This window comes from Egretta garzetta, unplaced genomic scaffold (assembly GCF_000687185.1).
Source record: "Egretta garzetta isolate BGI_Z169 unplaced genomic scaffold, ASM68718v1 scaffold215, whole genome shotgun sequence".
In the NCBI taxonomy this organism is placed as follows: Eukaryota; Metazoa; Chordata; class Aves; order Pelecaniformes; family Ardeidae; genus Egretta; species Egretta garzetta.
Window position 1 is genome coordinate 1691228 of NW_009259719.1, and position 15522 is coordinate 1706749.

A 15522-nucleotide genomic window follows, 5' to 3' on the forward strand; every position below is an offset into this window, starting at 1 on the left:
GTGGTCTCTGGCTGTTCCTGCTGTTGACCACCAACCGTCTAGCAAGGCATGACTGTGTCTGCAGACACAGGGACGTGTAGCTGTTGGTAAGGGCCTTTGGGAAGACCAGAGCCAGGCAGCAGAGAGATGTTTTTTGTTTGTCTACGTTGCTGCCGATTGCTCTTGCCAGACTCCTTGGCCTTTGAGGGAGCATCACCAGGTAGGCTGTTGGGTAGCAGTAATCTTTTAATCCTCAGGGTCTTTGGGTAGAGTCTCAGTCAGGATGGGTGCTCTCTATTGAAACACAGCAGCAAAGTGCACATTGCTTCTGCCTGCGGTGGTCAATAGATCTCAGTGGCCTGTTTGCAGCCAGAACTGGGAAATGAAGCCATGAAATCAGAGATATCAGAGACAGTCACCACATCATGACCCTGAAGGTCAGCAGCTGGATCACGCTCATCTCTGGGCAGCAGCTGGAGGGAGCTGCTGATAGCATGAAGGGAATGAACTGTGGGTTAAGGAAGCCACTTGCCAGCCTAATAGGACTGTTCTTTGCACCTCTTCCTCGGGCTGGAGGGAGCAGCACCGTTCTCTGCTCAGGAGGAATGGGAAGGAGAATGCAAGAGCAACATGGGCAGTCCTGGTTGCCAGGGAATAACCAAGGCAATGGATATGTTTGCTGACATGGCCCTCCCTGCTTGAAAGCTCGCACCTGCTCCAGCAGCAGCAAGCGATGGATTGGAGTCAGGGATGCATGGAGATTCCTTGTGCAGATCTCCTCTGTAAGGCATCCAGGCAGCTGCTGCCCACTGTGCTCAGTGGAGGATCTACTTTGGCAGGCAGGAGAGAAGATGGGGGCCTTGGAGACTTCAGACAGTCACTTAGTAACCATAGTCGGGGCAAGGTGCTCGTTTCTGGCTGTGGAGGGATCCTCATCCTTCCCTTTCTCAGTCAGAATATGTGCTGCGCTCATCTTGGGGAGAAAGGGAGTTAATTGGGATGCAAACTCCTGAAATGGAGCTCCTCTGGTACAGGCAGTTTCTTAAGAAAGATGGAGGTTGATTTATGCCTGCCATTCTGAGCTTAATGTGTCTGATGTGAGAGATACTCTTCTGACCCTGGGATCCCAGCTCCTTGCTGGGCTTCCAGAAAAAGCCAATGCCTACTCTGACCTTACATTTGTGAGGTGCATCTTTTTCCTTCAGCATCTACATTTGTCTAGCAATACCACATGCGTTCATGGTCAGAGCCACAGAACAACCAGGGGCTGAATTTGGAGGGAGGAGAGTTAGATTTGGCTCCTGTTTCTGGTTTCTGTTTCCCTGCAGCAAAACTGTTCCTTAGTGACATGGAAAACTTGTAATGCAGATGTTTGTGGGATGACTTTTCTGCTGTGGAGTGCTGTACAAACTGAAGTTCTGCATTTCAAAGATGCCCAGGTTGATTCAGGTTTTGGTGGTATTACTTAGATGTTCTAGGGAGTAGGATTTGTTTTGCTGTGCTGTTGTTTCTCTTCCCTAGTATTTCCCACTTAGCTTGTGGCTGACTGCTGCTACCACCCAGTATCTTTCTGAATCCCATGTGAAATTAATCCCTGGGTCCCAGGTTAATTCTTAACACTCATAACTTCACCTTGGAGATGCCAGGTACCAAAGCTGTTATTTGCAGATCTCCTGGCTAGCAAGTCTGTGAAAACACCTTCAGGACAGAAAGGAGTGGAGAGAATGAATGAGTGAATTATCTCTGGGGAAGATGGGTTCTTTGGGATGGGACAGGGAGCTGGGCAGGTGCAGAAGGTTGCACTGCACTTGTCAGATGGATTGTTCTTTTCAGTGGCAGGCTACCTGCTCTTAAGAGGGTCTCTGCCATTTGACTGCATCTGTGGCTAGGCACATGTAGTGGGGCCAGCCTCTCAGAGTTTGCGGTTACTTGGGATGTGACATGAAGTCTTTTGGATCTCTTTCTAGATTACAGCTTTCCTGCTGCATCTCAGAAAGCCCTGCTGAAAGGGAATGGGACACAGGTGAAAGACAACTGGGATACAGCCACTGTCCAGCCACCAGCAGAATTTGTTGAGCCTGACTTGCACACGCCTTTTTCCAGCACGCTGGAGGAAGAGGAGGGGCTGCTCCCTATAGACCACTCAAGAGGAGGAGTGGAGAGCCTCCAGACCTCTGGGCCAGAGGTTACATCTTCTGAACCAGTGAGCCAAGAGGACTCCTTCTCCCTTCTGTTTTCCACAGCCTCCACCAGGTCAGGTGTTGTGACCGAGGCAGCCATAGGAGGGCAAGAAGAGGACTCTGTTCCTCCAGGCTTAGACCTTGGGAGCAGCATGGGACCAGGTCTTTTGCCTGTGTCCTCTATTTTTTCTACTACTACTGCTGCGAGGTCTCCCAGTATTTCAGAAGAGCCCTTTGAAGTGACAACTGGGGACACATGGGCTGTTGTGGTAGCAGATTCAGAGCTGACCGTGACTACCACAAGAGCAGAGTTTGCAGAGACCACGGTGGAGGCTGGTGGGGAAGAGCATTCAGCCAGAGAGGAGGTTTCAGAGACCACGGTGGGGTGGGAGATGCTGGAGCCTGTAGTGCTAACTGAAACGGAGCAGACTGCAGAAACTCCTGTGGGGACACAACCTCTTGGAGACAGCTCCCCAGGCACCCAGACTCTTTCTGGCAGTGAGCAGCACCCCACTTCTGCGTCCCTGTGGGACAGGGCTGAGGAGTCTGCGCTGGATCCCATTTGGAATGACACTGAGTCAGTCACTGAAACTGTGGCAGCAGAGAGGAGCTTGTCACCGCAGGCTGGGGATGCCGGCATGGCCATGCTGCCAACAGAGCTGCCCTGGGACTCAGCACAGGTAGCACTGGGAGCAGGGAATGGGTGGGAGGTTGCAGCGGAGGTATTTGGGTACTTCTCTCTGGGGTGGTGGTGGTGCTTAACCCTTTAATGTCACCCACATCCTGACGTTTGACTGGTTGAAGTAGCTTCTTCTGTTCACCCAGCCAAAAATTAATTTGGGGGGATGCTTTTCACAGCACTTCTTAAGGGTATTCATCATCCTTGATGGAAGCCCTGCCCCCGAACATCTTCCCCAGCAAACTGCTGCACAAAATCCTGCTTCTGATAAACACCTGCCTTCTGGGGCATGCACAGCAGCAAAACCTCCTTGTTTCCTCAGCCTGCATTATTGGAAGTGTCAGGACCAAAACGGCCCCAAGGAAAGGGAGTGAGAAAGAAATGCTATTTTTGCTGCTGCTGCTGCCAGCAGAGACCAGATGCAGAGCAGGTGGAGCAGGGTACAGAGATATGTGAGGATGTTAGTCTAGGAGAGCCTGTGGGAGAAGAACTGTGAGGTGAACTGCAGTTCCTGAATCCAATGAACTGGCAGCTGGCTAAGTAGGAGCTGACTAGTGAGAAAGTACTAGGGAAAGCTTTTAATTTTGTTTCTGCCCCATGGTACTCAGGACCCTGAGGAAGTGACTTATTCCCTCTGTGCATCTGATCCTGCCTGCAAAGTGCTGCCCTGTCTCACCAGTTGAAGAACCACAGAGGCTCCTGGTTAGGTTTTGTGTTGTGTTAAGCGCTGATCACATACAGGATAAGGCTGCAGGCTAGAGAGCTTTTGACTGAGTATCTGAGTCTTCCTGGAGTCTAGATACAGGTGGAAGGTAAGCTGGGCTCTGGCAAGCTGGCACAGTAATTTGTCCCTGCCCCATGTGCTAGCACTGAAATTGTGTTTTCTCCTTGGTGCAGAGTTACAGTTACTTCCTCTGAGAAGCACTTCTCTGGGGTATGGCACAGCCCCTTGCTTCTGTCCTTTCTGACCAAACCCAGCTGTCTTTATGTCTTGTCTCTCCAGGTGATCTGCAAAGACTGGAGCAACCTTGCGGGGAAAAACTACATCATCCTGAATATGTCGGATAACATTGACTGTGTAAGTCAGTCTAAGGAGATTTGATGGCATGGGGGAAATAGTGCTTAGAGATGTGGAGGCAGGCACAGCTCTTGCTTGCAGCTTTCACTGCAAAACATTTAAAAGAGTACTAAATCTCAAAGTCCTTATAGAGGCTGTGGAGAGAAGGGGAGGAGGACAAAAATATTCTCCAAATGGGGAAAGAGGGGGTGGAGAGGGCGAAAAAAAAAAAGTCTAGCACATGTCAGTCTCATATTGGATTTTGACTAACTCCTGGCTGCTAGTCTGTGCCAGTTAGTACCTGGATTGTCATGTGGCATGAGAGCGTTTAACATTGCACCTCTTACTGGTAGGAAACGTGGCAGGATTGAGGTGTGAGTCTCCTTCCCTCTCCTTCCAGGATATAATAATATTCCTCTGACTGCTCAGAGGAATAGGGACTCCCCATTTGCAGTGTGAATGGTTCAGGGTCAAGCAGCTGTCACTAAATCTTCCTTAAGTGCCTCTTCTCCCCACCATGTTATCTTGTGCATTATCTGGGTCTGTTAACCAGCCACGCTCTGCTAATCCACTGCCTGTCCATCCATCCCCATAAAGCTGCAGTTAATTCATGAGGCCAGAGCCCCTTGTGGATCCCTGGTGAAAGGGCTCTTTCACCTCTGCTGGGCCTTTTATCAGGCGCTTTAAAACCAGTTGTGAAAGGCCTGGGGTCAAGGTGCCTTTCATAATTCTAAGAAACGATTACAAGCCTGACAGCCTGAGACCAAAATGTTTCATCAGGGAACTGTGTTCTGGCCTCGCGTGTCTGCGTTCTTGCTTGCTGCGGCTCCTGCTCTGGGCAGAGCTGGCTGGTTTTGTTACTGCAGGGTGGCTCTGTGGCACTGACCTATTTCCACTACTGGTGAGTTGTTGGATGGGGTTTTTTGTGGATTTTTTTTTTTTTAAGGTGAACTTTTGGGGGACAGGGGAATTCCTATACACAATAAAGCAGGCTGACTGCTTTAAAGGTAGATGAAAAGTCGGTTCTCTTTCCTCCTAATTTAGGCAAACCAGTTTGCTCTTCGGAGGATTTTAAGTATCTCTGCTACAGTTTACAATTGCAACTCAGAAAATCAGTCCTTGAAAACTGGAGTCCTCCTGCCCTGTTTCCTCCGTGTCCTAGTCCCCATTGCTCTTTCTCCCATCTCTGGAGCTTAAATGCTGGTTAATTTTGTAATACATAGAAGCTTCCTTCCTGTGGTCACTTGCGCTTGTGTTGTTTAAACTACTTGGAAGAGCGAGAACTGAAAAGCAGATGTGCAGATGTCTCTTGACCAAATTGTGTCTCTGCTGTTGAGTCCTCAGTTCTGCCTTGCTGAAAGAAGACAGTGCCCTGGGATAGGCAGGACTGAACTGTTTTTCTACTTGATTTCATGTTTCAAAACATATTTCCCAGTGAATGATTTGTGCTGTCCTCCCCCTTATTCAAAGGGACACTTGTCAACATACATATTTAACATGAACATCGCATCATTCCCTGCCTCCCATTACCACTTTGCATGGCTGAAGCTGGAATCAAGCCCTTCTCCTTTCCACTGATGTTGATGCAGTTTATTTCCTACCCATGGTAATTTGCTCAGTTTGGGCAACTCACCTACCCTCTGTCCCTTTTGTTTTCTGCTTTCTGCATCTGAGCCCTGTGGTGGTTGGATTTCCAGGGTTGCAAGGAAGAACCTGCATTGCAGGTGCTGTAGTTTAAATTAGCATGAATGGGGATTCCTCACATATTTCCTGTGTTTTGATGCTGTGATCTGATGTGGTACCGAGTCCCACTGGAAAGTTGAAGGACACGAAGGATGCTTAGTCCCTTCCAGAGGGTTGCACCTTGACCTTTAATATTCTTCATAGCGACAGGCTTTTTACCTGCTGCAGGTATAATGTCTGTATTGCTGGGTTAAGCTGGCAGCCTATTTATCTCTCTAATGGGCTCTGGGCAAGTGACTGCCTTCAGTCTCTCTCTGGGCACACCTCCCACTCAGTATACCTGGGAATTTTGCCTAAGTGAGGACTGCGGGATCTGACCTGACAGTGGTACCTGGCTACACATCAGGAGGTGACCCACCTCGGCTCACATGCATTCAGGCTCCTTCACAGCTCCCTCTTCCCCACCATGGAGAGCTTATCCGTGCTCTGCAACCTCTGCTTTCCCCATCACGAGAAACATCTCTCCTCTGCCCTCCTCCTGCTCTTGGGCTAAGCTGCTTCCCCTTCCTCCGCATCCCCCAAAACAGAGCCGCAGGTTGGCAGTGAGGCTGTGAGCCAGAGCTGCAGCTGAGCAGCACAGCGCTGCATCCTGGTGCTGCTCCTCCTGCCTCCCTGTGCCGAAACCCGTAACCTGATGAGACGAGGCACTGGCAGGCCCTTGTGATTCAGGCCCCAGTCATCGGTGTCTTTTCCAATTAGGCCATTTTCGGCACAGGCCTGTGCCTGCCCTGAGCGCTTCGAATTGCCATGGCAACAAGAGCTCTCCATTCTATTAATCATCTATGTGGCCTTCAGGTTGGCATGGCAACCGGAGATAATAATAGAAACACAGGAGCGAGAAAGCGGCAAAGGAGCCTGCCCAGGGATGGCTGGAGCATGTCAGGCTGAGCGGCACCCGCTGACCCAGTGCTGTCTGCGTCCTTCTTGCCTTACAAGATAATGTTGTTCCCGGATCCCTGTGTGCCAGGGCACCCGGGCTTGGCATGGTGTGGGACGTATGGTGGCCGCAGGAGCCGAGGAGGAGGGTTGGTGTGTCGGGAGATGTATGCGGGCCCAGCCTGGGGCACTGGGGATGTGCGGGGGAGTGTTGCACCAGGTTTAGCTTTGCTGGTTTTTGGGCACGCCTGGTTTAGGGGTCTCAGCCATGCAGCCGTGCTAGCCCTGCAGTGCTACATCTGCCCTGTTCCCTCCGTGCACTCACCATGGTCCCTTTCCTATGGCAGGAGGAGTTTCGGCTGGAGAGGGGTCCCCAGCTGTTGGCGTTGGTGGAGGATGCCTTCTCCAGGCAGGCGGATGGACCGCAGGACCGCTGGCTGATCTCTCTGAGCAAACCCAATGAGAACGACAAGCACTTGCTAATGACACTAGCAGGGGAACAGGGTAAGTTCTGGGAGAAGGAGGCTTCCCACACCTTGGGGGGATGTATTTAAGGGGCTCTCAAAGGGAGGTGCTCAGCCATGTTGGAAGGAGCTTTTCCTCTCTGGTCCATTTCAATCCCACCAGTTCCCAGTGTTACCTGAACTTGAGGGGATGGAGGGGGACTGAAGGCATAGACCTTTTTTCTTCACACCCACCTTCTGGCATGTCTCTTACTGCTTGCACGAAGCTCCATCGTCTGTGCTTTGCCTCCTGCTTTGCCTCCTCCCTGGATTGCCTTTGCTTGAGCATTCAGCTTCATCTTGGTGCTTATATACTCTCCTCCATGGGCAAGCCACTGGCAAGGGCAGGACGTAACAGCCTGCTCTTAGCTCACGTCTTAACACTTCTTAAGTCTTGTCCAAGCTGGGCCAGTCCTGATGGTTCTTCCCCTGCATCCCCAAAGAAACAAAAGCTGGCAGTGAAAGGTGGGCTGGGCTGGAACATCCTACCATCTCTTTAATCCCCTTTTGGTAGGGGACTGCTTTTCCTGTATTGCTTGTGCTGCCTGCTTAATGATGGAGGCCTCTGATGTTGACATTATGGCCTACATGAAAAAAACCCAACAGTATTCTAAAATGCCCCACAATGGTACGAAAATAGAGCTAACATTTAAGTGGTATTTGCTATATTGATGCCTTAAATCATTGCATCTCTCCCAAGCCCTTGGGCTGGTGCATGTGTCAGTGAAGGCTTGGGTGAGCATTTGGTCTTCTAAACTAAAACCTTCATGCCATCATGAAAGGGAATGTCCCCCTTCCTGGAGAAGAAAACAGGTCTGAACTCCAGAAGCACAGCCAGGCTGGGAGATATCCCTGAGTTTAGAAACCTCAAGAACCAAAGTATTTTCTGCTCTGAATAATCAAGCTTTTGTTCAGTTCCTCTTTTTACTGCTGTGCAAGTGAAAGGAGAAATGGGCCTCAGCCTCTAAATCTTTCCTGACTGCTCCTGTTCTCCTGGTTTGGAGAGCATCCTGGCAGTTGTTAGGGAAGGACAGTCCCAGGAAGGAGCGGTGGCTCAGTGTGGGCTGGTGGCTCCCTGGGTGAAGCTGTCTCCTGCAGGGAGTGGAGATGCTACAGCACATCTGCTGCTGTGCCAGGCACACTAACTTGCCAGGGTGTCCTGCAGAGCAAAACACACCTGCTGAAGGTTGTGATAGGTGAGCATGGAGCTCTGTGGTAACATCTTGAGTGCTGCAGCTCGGGATCAAGTTGTGCTGGACAGGTAGGCTGGATCGGGCAGCATACCCACCTGCCTCCATGACTTTTTGGGTGTTGCTGCTCGCTCCTGCAGCAGACACAGACCCTGAGAGCTTCTGTGGCTGTGGGAAGGGCACCTAGATGTCTCTGGTATCAATACATGCCTGGATTTTTTTCCCCCCTTTAAAGAACATTTGGAGGTACCCTTGGTTGTGGTTCTTCCATTCTTCCTAACATAAATTACCAATGAAGAAAAATGTGCATTCCCCTGCCTCCATTCTGTTGGGGATTTCACAGTGATGAGTATATCTGTCTGAGCTAACCTCAGCTGAGGGGCAGCACTGATCTCTCCTTCTTTACAGGTGTCATCCCTACGAAAGATGTTCTCATGGCACTGGGGGATGTTAAGAGGAGCTTAGCTGAGGTAAGAGCCTGTCTGCCTGCATCCATTTGTTCAGACTAGCTATACAATTAAAATAAGCACCTTGACAACTGGGACCATATCTCACTCTAACCGAGTGCTGAACCCAAAGCAGGCAGATGAGTCAGATACTTGGCAAACTCCCTTCTCCCCTCTCTGGTAGTTGCCAGGCCATCAAATGTCTGCTCCCATTAAGAGGGTAACTGAGGGTTATTCCCTCCCTGCTTTTCTGGCTTGGTTGTAAAGCTGCTTTTTGCACATTCATTTTGTTGGGATACTTGGTCTCATCCCTTCTACGCTATGGCCTGTGGCGATGTGGATGCTGCAGAGCCCCAGATCTGGCCCTGCTCACCATATAACTGATTTACATATGTTGGCTGCTCAGGCTTTGCTGAAGGAGGCGGGAGAGGTGCCTGTACTACATGGGACACATTCACACACCTTCCTGCAATCCCGGGGTCTGCATGTCACTCCTTTAGACAACTGCCTACACAAGGGCAGGTAGAGGACCAGAGGCGATGTATGCCAGACTCCACTGCCAGCTGCCTCTAGCCCTCACGTATTCCCCTCTAATCCTAGACAGCTTGGACAAGGGTAGAGATGAGGGCAAATAAGTCCCATGATCTCTGACTTTGCCCCTTAGGCCTATGGGATATGTAGGCACTGAGGGCCTGATTCTGCCTGTTTTTTTCACACTACTGGAGTAATTTTGCTGACTTAGCAGCCAAATTGGGCCAGTGCCTTGCTGGCTGGCTGGTCTCAGGTTTTTCCCTGACCTAACAAAGTGCTGCAGTTAGACAAAGCAAATTAAGTGCTCAGTGCTGTATTGATTGGCTTACACTAGAGAAAGTGTGAAAAGCCAGCCCTGTAGAAATTGTGCAACTGAAGTATCAGCATCTAGAACTATCCAGAAAGAAGGATTTGTGTTGGTGCAAGCTTTGACTTCTTTGTGCAACCATGACCATATGCTAACGTGCATCCTAACAGAGCAGCCTCGCCACCTGCCTCCAACTCTCTGGCTCTGTCAGTAATGAAACACTGCTCATTGCACTGACCTTGTGCTAGCATGAGCTTGGAAGGAGGAGGGAGGATACTTACACCTGTCATATCAAATTGATACGTAACCTGTTTGAAATCTGCCAAGTCACTGGGACCAATGCTGGACTTTGTTTGCTGACAACTACTGGGGGCCCATTTCTAGGGCAGCTATTCCTAAGCTTTTTGGATCGCAGGCATCTGTCCACTTTCAAGACCTTGGAAAGACCACTATGCCCTCTTAGGACCAGAGCTTTAATGGAAACCTACTTACTACAGTTACATTCTCTGTCAAACAGTCACCAAAGCCTCAGCATCCATAGTTTGTGTTGGGACCTCTTAATCTTGGGAAGTTTCTCCCACGAAAGCCTCCTTGTCTTGCACATAGGTGTGATCCTTGTGCAGGCAATCAAGATAAGATTGTGCCTGCTGTCATTTGCTGACGTGTCAGCTTTCACGGAGGATGGGGTTAAATCTAGTTTTGTGCCTTCTAGTCACGTAAGACAGTGTACATCCTGACACCCCAACCCTGGCTTTTAGTTCTTCTGCCTGCAGTGATGGTCCTGTACTTGGACCCTGGAAAGTCTGAACAGGATCCCACCTGACTGCAGGCCAGGGGATTTAGTGTATTCCTTTCTTCCTTCCAGATTGGCATCCAGAACTATTCAACCACCACGAGCTGCCAGTCACACCCCAACCAGACACGCAGCGATTATGGGAAACTCTTTGTGGTACTGGTGATCATCGGCTCCATCTGTGCCATCATCATTGTATTGGGGCTCATATACAACTGCTGGCAGAGACGCCTGCCCAAGATGAAGAACATGGTGAGCACTGGACAGGTGGAGAAGGTGGCTAGACTCTTAGCCCTTGGGATGGAGGGGATTGGAAAGTTAAAGGGAGATGGTTTTTCCCTGTCCACTTACTGGATGTAGCTGGATACAGTGCTGGAGCAGCAAGGGAGCCCATTCAGGCATAAGAGAGATACAAACCTGTCTTGTGCTGTGCTCAGGGCAGCTCATTTCCATGGCAGGGCTGGGCTAGGAGTAAATTTACCTTTTCCCAGTGATCCTGCAAAGACCTCGGTGACCGTTATAGCCTGGTCTGATTGTGCTGCTCAGCAGCTTTAAGACCTGTCCTCCTTTGTTCTCCATTTGTGTTCCTCTCATCCTTTGCAGTCGCATGGCGAGGAGCTGCGCTTTGTTGAGAACGGCTGCCATTGCAGGAGAAGAAGCCAAGCGTGAACGGTGGAAACACCATCAATGGTCCCGACAGCTGGGATGTCCTGATCAATAAGCAGGCGAGCGAGGATGTGGATGTGTTTGAGGAAGACACACATCTTTAGAAAAAGGAGGGAGGGAACCACCCCCTTACATGCACTTGTCTCTCTCCTGTCTTGACTGATGGACCATGGGATCAGGTGGCTTCTCAGGAACTTCTTAAAGGCTTGGGACAGGTCACGTCTTTGGGCAAGTTTTCCCAATAGAAGTCCTGAGAGCCTGCGGCTGAGGCTTGGAGCCAGGAGTATCACTGAACAGGGGGAAGCGGGAGGGGTGGGTGTGTAGGTCTATGTGTGTTTTCCTATCAGTAGCACCAATGCTTTCATCACCTTTAAATGCACTTACTGTAGCTCTCTGGTAGTGGCTGAGAGTGGCCGGAGAAGCAGGATGATGAGGCTAAGTCTGCCACCAAGAGTCCAGCTTTGGGGAATAAATTCACTTTGGAAGTCCAGCTGGAGCTACAGCAGCCAGATCCTGACCTTGAGATCATGTGCAGTCCCTGCAGGTGCCGTTAAACCTGTGCATTCTGGATGGAGGGGAGCCAAGATTCAGTCAATGTCCTGGGCAGAGTTTGCATTCTGCTTGTGAAAAGAGATTTGTTTTTTTTTTTAAGGTGCTCTAGCATTCAGCTGCTAATTAGATGGGCTGATGTTTACAGCTGGGGAAAACATCCTTCTGTCATCTCATCTCCCCTCTGGCACCACAAACAGCCCCGCTCCCCTTTCCAGCTCCACAGCTCCAAGCTGAGTTTGCAAGTTTGAGCACTTTACCCTTGCTTGACTGATTGCAGAGAATTCGGTGCCATGGTGCAGCATCTTAGCTGGAAATTTGCTTTAGGTTGAAGAGTTGCTCAAAAAGGATATTTACCTGTGTCTTTCTTGCAACAGCCTGTGAAATCAGCAACAAAGTATCCATCCCTAGTCTAGATCTCAGTTTTAGACTAGCAGGCCTTCTCCACTCCCGTTTTCCAGGATAGTTTGGTTTCAGTTGGTCTTTTTGAGGTAAATGTAAAGACTATGGGAGACTTTTTAAACAGGGAGAAAAGTAAAAACTTGTAAATAAATAATTTTCTGATCCTCTTCTCTCCTTTCCAGCATCCTCCCCTGGGGGGGGGAGCGCCATAGGTGTAAATCGGGGTAACATCTTTAAAATCATTGCATTTAAGCAAGCATAAAAGCCAGTTCAGATGAGATGAGAATCAAATCTAAGAGCTCCCCAATGAACGATTCTCAGGCATGCCTCAGGCAGCTTTGAGGCTCCATCTCCCTGAAGAGGTGTGATAAAAGGCACGTGAATATGCATAATTGTTCTCTGAGCCCTGCCTAAACTGAGACTCAGAACTACTGTCAAGCCTGAAATCCCAGAATGATTGTTTCTTCTGTCATCAAGGGACTGAGGGACTTGCTTGGGTCAGAGGCAACAGTATTTCTCTCTCTTATGATGATCTGCATGTGTGCGTACTGCAAGATGCAGCTTTGCATTTGGCCTTTAAGGGAACCCTTGTACAGAAAGACCCCAGATATGCAGCTTGATGCTGAGCCTGTAAATCTATCCCTGTATGCATAGATATTTTTGGCATGTTCATCGCTGATGTGGGTGCCTAAAGTCAAGGTACAAGAGTCTGTTGTTTCATTTTGCATAGCGCTTTGCATACAAACTGAATCACAGATCACCTCGATGTAGGACCACGTTGATACCCGTTTATTAGGGATTGAAGAAATCCCTTTGGTTTCCTATCCAGATTCCAATTTTCAGTGTCTTTATCCTGCTTCCATACCTTTCCCAGTGTTATGTAGGAGATGGCGACTGTCAGCTCCATTTGTATCTTCTTGGTAGGGTTGCAGAGATGCTCAGGAGAGTTCCCTCTCCTGCCCCAGCAGTTGATAATGGGGGACAGTCGACTTGTGGCTTGTCTCCGACCACCCCTCGATGATGGCTCCTGCTGAGTTTGATGGGTCTGTGCAGTGAAACTGCGCAAGTTCAGTGGCTGTGTTGATGGCACTTTGGTACTCACAGGATTAAATGCAAGTTGTTGTTACAATATGGTGAGTAAATTAAAGCATGGAGTTAAAATTTGAGTTTGTATAGCACTTAGCATAGTGGGGCCTGGCATGGCCAGGGCCTTTAGGCAGTTTCACTGTACAAATGTTTCTAAGTCCAATAATCCTCATTAAATATGTTTTTTAATGCCCAGTGGCTATTAAAAAGATAATGCCACCAATCAGATGTGAATCAGTTCACCCACAAAACACTTCCTTGTTGAACTTCATTGCTAGGAGCTGCTTTGCTGCCCTCTTTTCTCTCCACTTTACTAATTCAGAGAAACAACAAGGTGCTGATAAAGCTATGCTTCTGGCTGGGCTCAGCACCCGCTGATCTAATGTAAACTCTTCAAACTTTAAAGAAACCAAGGGGGCTATGCAGGCTTATTAATAAAAGCTAGTAAGTTCTCCTGATTTCCCTTCTGGCTTCTTGTGGCCTGAAGGTTTTCCAGAGACCGTAGAGCTCTCTTCTGCATCCGGAGCATCCAGGCGATCTTGAGGCTGTCTAAGGGTGGCTGTCAAGAGGCTGACAACCACTTTGTGCTGTTTCTGACAGGGTGCACCTGGCTGTATGATCTCAGTTTAGCTCCAGAAATCTACTGGTTAATAGCATTTGACTTTAGTCTGGTAATACTTTTTATACCTTTACTGTTTGTTTTTTCTCTGTACTGTTTTTTTGCACTAGGCTGATCTTGTTAAGTCGATTGCACTGTTGCCCCTCTCCTGCCAGCCTTGCAGAGAGGGGTCATCTCTGGGGACCTGCGGGCTGGGGAGCACTGTAGAGAGGCTGTTGACAGCCCACTTACTCTGTTGTTCAGTGCTTGGGTTTCCAGCTCTGCACAGGGAGGATTTAAAGAGGAAAAGAAACTTTGTCTTAGCATTTGTAACAGGAAGCTTTTCTATCACCTTAATGTAGTTAAAACTTCTTTTTAACAAAAACTGTCAAAGCTGGACTTCTCAGAGCGGTGTGCCAGAGCAGATGCAGGAGACAAAGTGATTTCTGGAAAACTCTTTTCCATCTTCTTGGACTTCACTGTAGTCCCACCTGCCAAACGTTTGATCGCACTGACACCTGGTGGCTGCTGGAGTTGAAGACAAAAAAGAATTTAAAAAAAAACCAAACTTTTTTTCCCCTTTAGCTCTGGTATTTGTTTCCTGTGACTTGCCTAGGACAGTCACCTGCTTTATTCACAAGGGGCTGCTGGACTCGCCTGTGAGCAGAGAGGCTCGCACCATGCACGTAAGGGATGGTTTGTGTGAGGACATCCCTCTCTGCAAAGCAATGAGATGGGACATTCCCTGGAGTCATTGGTCTAGAGGCCCTGGGTAGTGACACAGGGTCTCAGCTCCATCTCCCTGCTTTCTCCTCCAGTTGCCCCCTTTCCTCCTGGGGAGTGCAGACAGAAAGCAGAAGCTCTGGATTGAAATGGAGGTGGTTCTTCAGAGAGAGCATCAGCTGCTGCTGTGAGAAGCTCTGCACCCTGGGGAACCCCAGCGATGGCATTGGCTAGATGCATGGCCAAGATCGGAGTGGCTCTCCATCTGTGGGATGGTGGCCAGATGTGGTCTGGGATGGTGAAGCTGCAGGTTACTCCCAGATACTGTCTCAAACAGCATCTATAACGTGGAGTCCAGTATGTGTGAGGACTTTGCATCCTGCAGACCGCCTCATGGTATGTAAGGTGTAAAGAAACAATGAGAAGTGGCCCAGTAACTGTGCTGTGGAGTATGTAAAGCAGGTTCAGAATACAGCTCAAGATACCACCTTAAAGATCCCTCCGGGCAAAGGACGTAGGGTGAAATGGAGGTACGTGATCATATGGATTATCGCAGTATGACCTTAGAGCACCACAGCGGGATCCTACTGCAGCCACCGCTGTCAGCAGCTCGTCTGTTCCCGTCCCCCTTTGCAGCCATGCAGGAGCACCTCTCCTTCACAGAGGGTTTGGGGCAGCTCAAACAGTCAGAGACAACAAGCACCTTCATCCGTGCTGGCTCACGAGAGCCTCGTGGGCTTATCTCGGCTGACAGATGGCCTCCTGGCCATTCTTCTCAATGCCCTCCTCGTTCCTGCTGGACCTAAACTGTCTGCAAGCCCTGGCCACCGCTCGGCATTGCTGCCAGAGAACACGTAGAAACACTCGTGTCTGGCCCTGGAAGCAACAGGGTTGTGGTTTTGTTTTCTTTGCAATAAAACGCACCTCTTGGGTGTCCGAACACTGATTCGAGTGGAGTCCTTTGCTTGGTTGCATCTGCCTGAATTTGTGTGTGCTGCCTCTGTTAACGTGGTGTCAGCCAGGGTCCCTCTGCTGGGGTGGGGGGTGGTCAGCCTCACCCACCCCACGGAGCGCTCCTCCATTCTCCCATCTCAGGCTGCCTGGGCTGTGGGAAACTGGCTTCCCCCGTGGGTGGCAGCGTCCCCCGAGGATGGGCTTGGGATCCCTGTTCCCTGCCAGGGGGGCTGAGCAGGAGCCTCGGTGCTGCATGTGCC

General features: G+C 49.7%; 2 protein-coding genes across 2 annotated transcripts in view; both read left to right on the forward strand.

Annotated features, from left to right (window-relative positions):
- PODXL2 (podocalyxin like 2) overlaps nucleotides 1-11054 on the forward strand; it is a 30320-nt gene extending 19266 nt beyond the window's left edge. The window contains 7 exon segments of the mRNA XM_009639218.1: nucleotides 1947-2839; nucleotides 3842-3916; nucleotides 6862-7018; nucleotides 8616-8677; nucleotides 10357-10536; nucleotides 10888-10927; nucleotides 10930-11054. Of these exon segments, the coding sequence (XP_009637513.1) occupies nucleotides 1947-2839; nucleotides 3842-3916; nucleotides 6862-7018; nucleotides 8616-8677; nucleotides 10357-10536; nucleotides 10888-10927; nucleotides 10930-11054 (1532 nt within the window).
- A 3778-nt stretch (nucleotides 11055-14832) lies between these two features.
- Nucleotides 14833-15522, forward strand: part of ABTB1 (ankyrin repeat and BTB domain containing 1) — a 27360-nt gene continuing 26670 nt past the window's right edge. Inside the window, exon 1 of the mRNA XM_035894648.1 lies at nucleotides 14833-14838. Within this exon, the coding sequence (XP_035750541.1) occupies nucleotides 14833-14838 (6 nt within the window). The remainder of the gene's footprint in view (nucleotides 14839-15522) is intronic.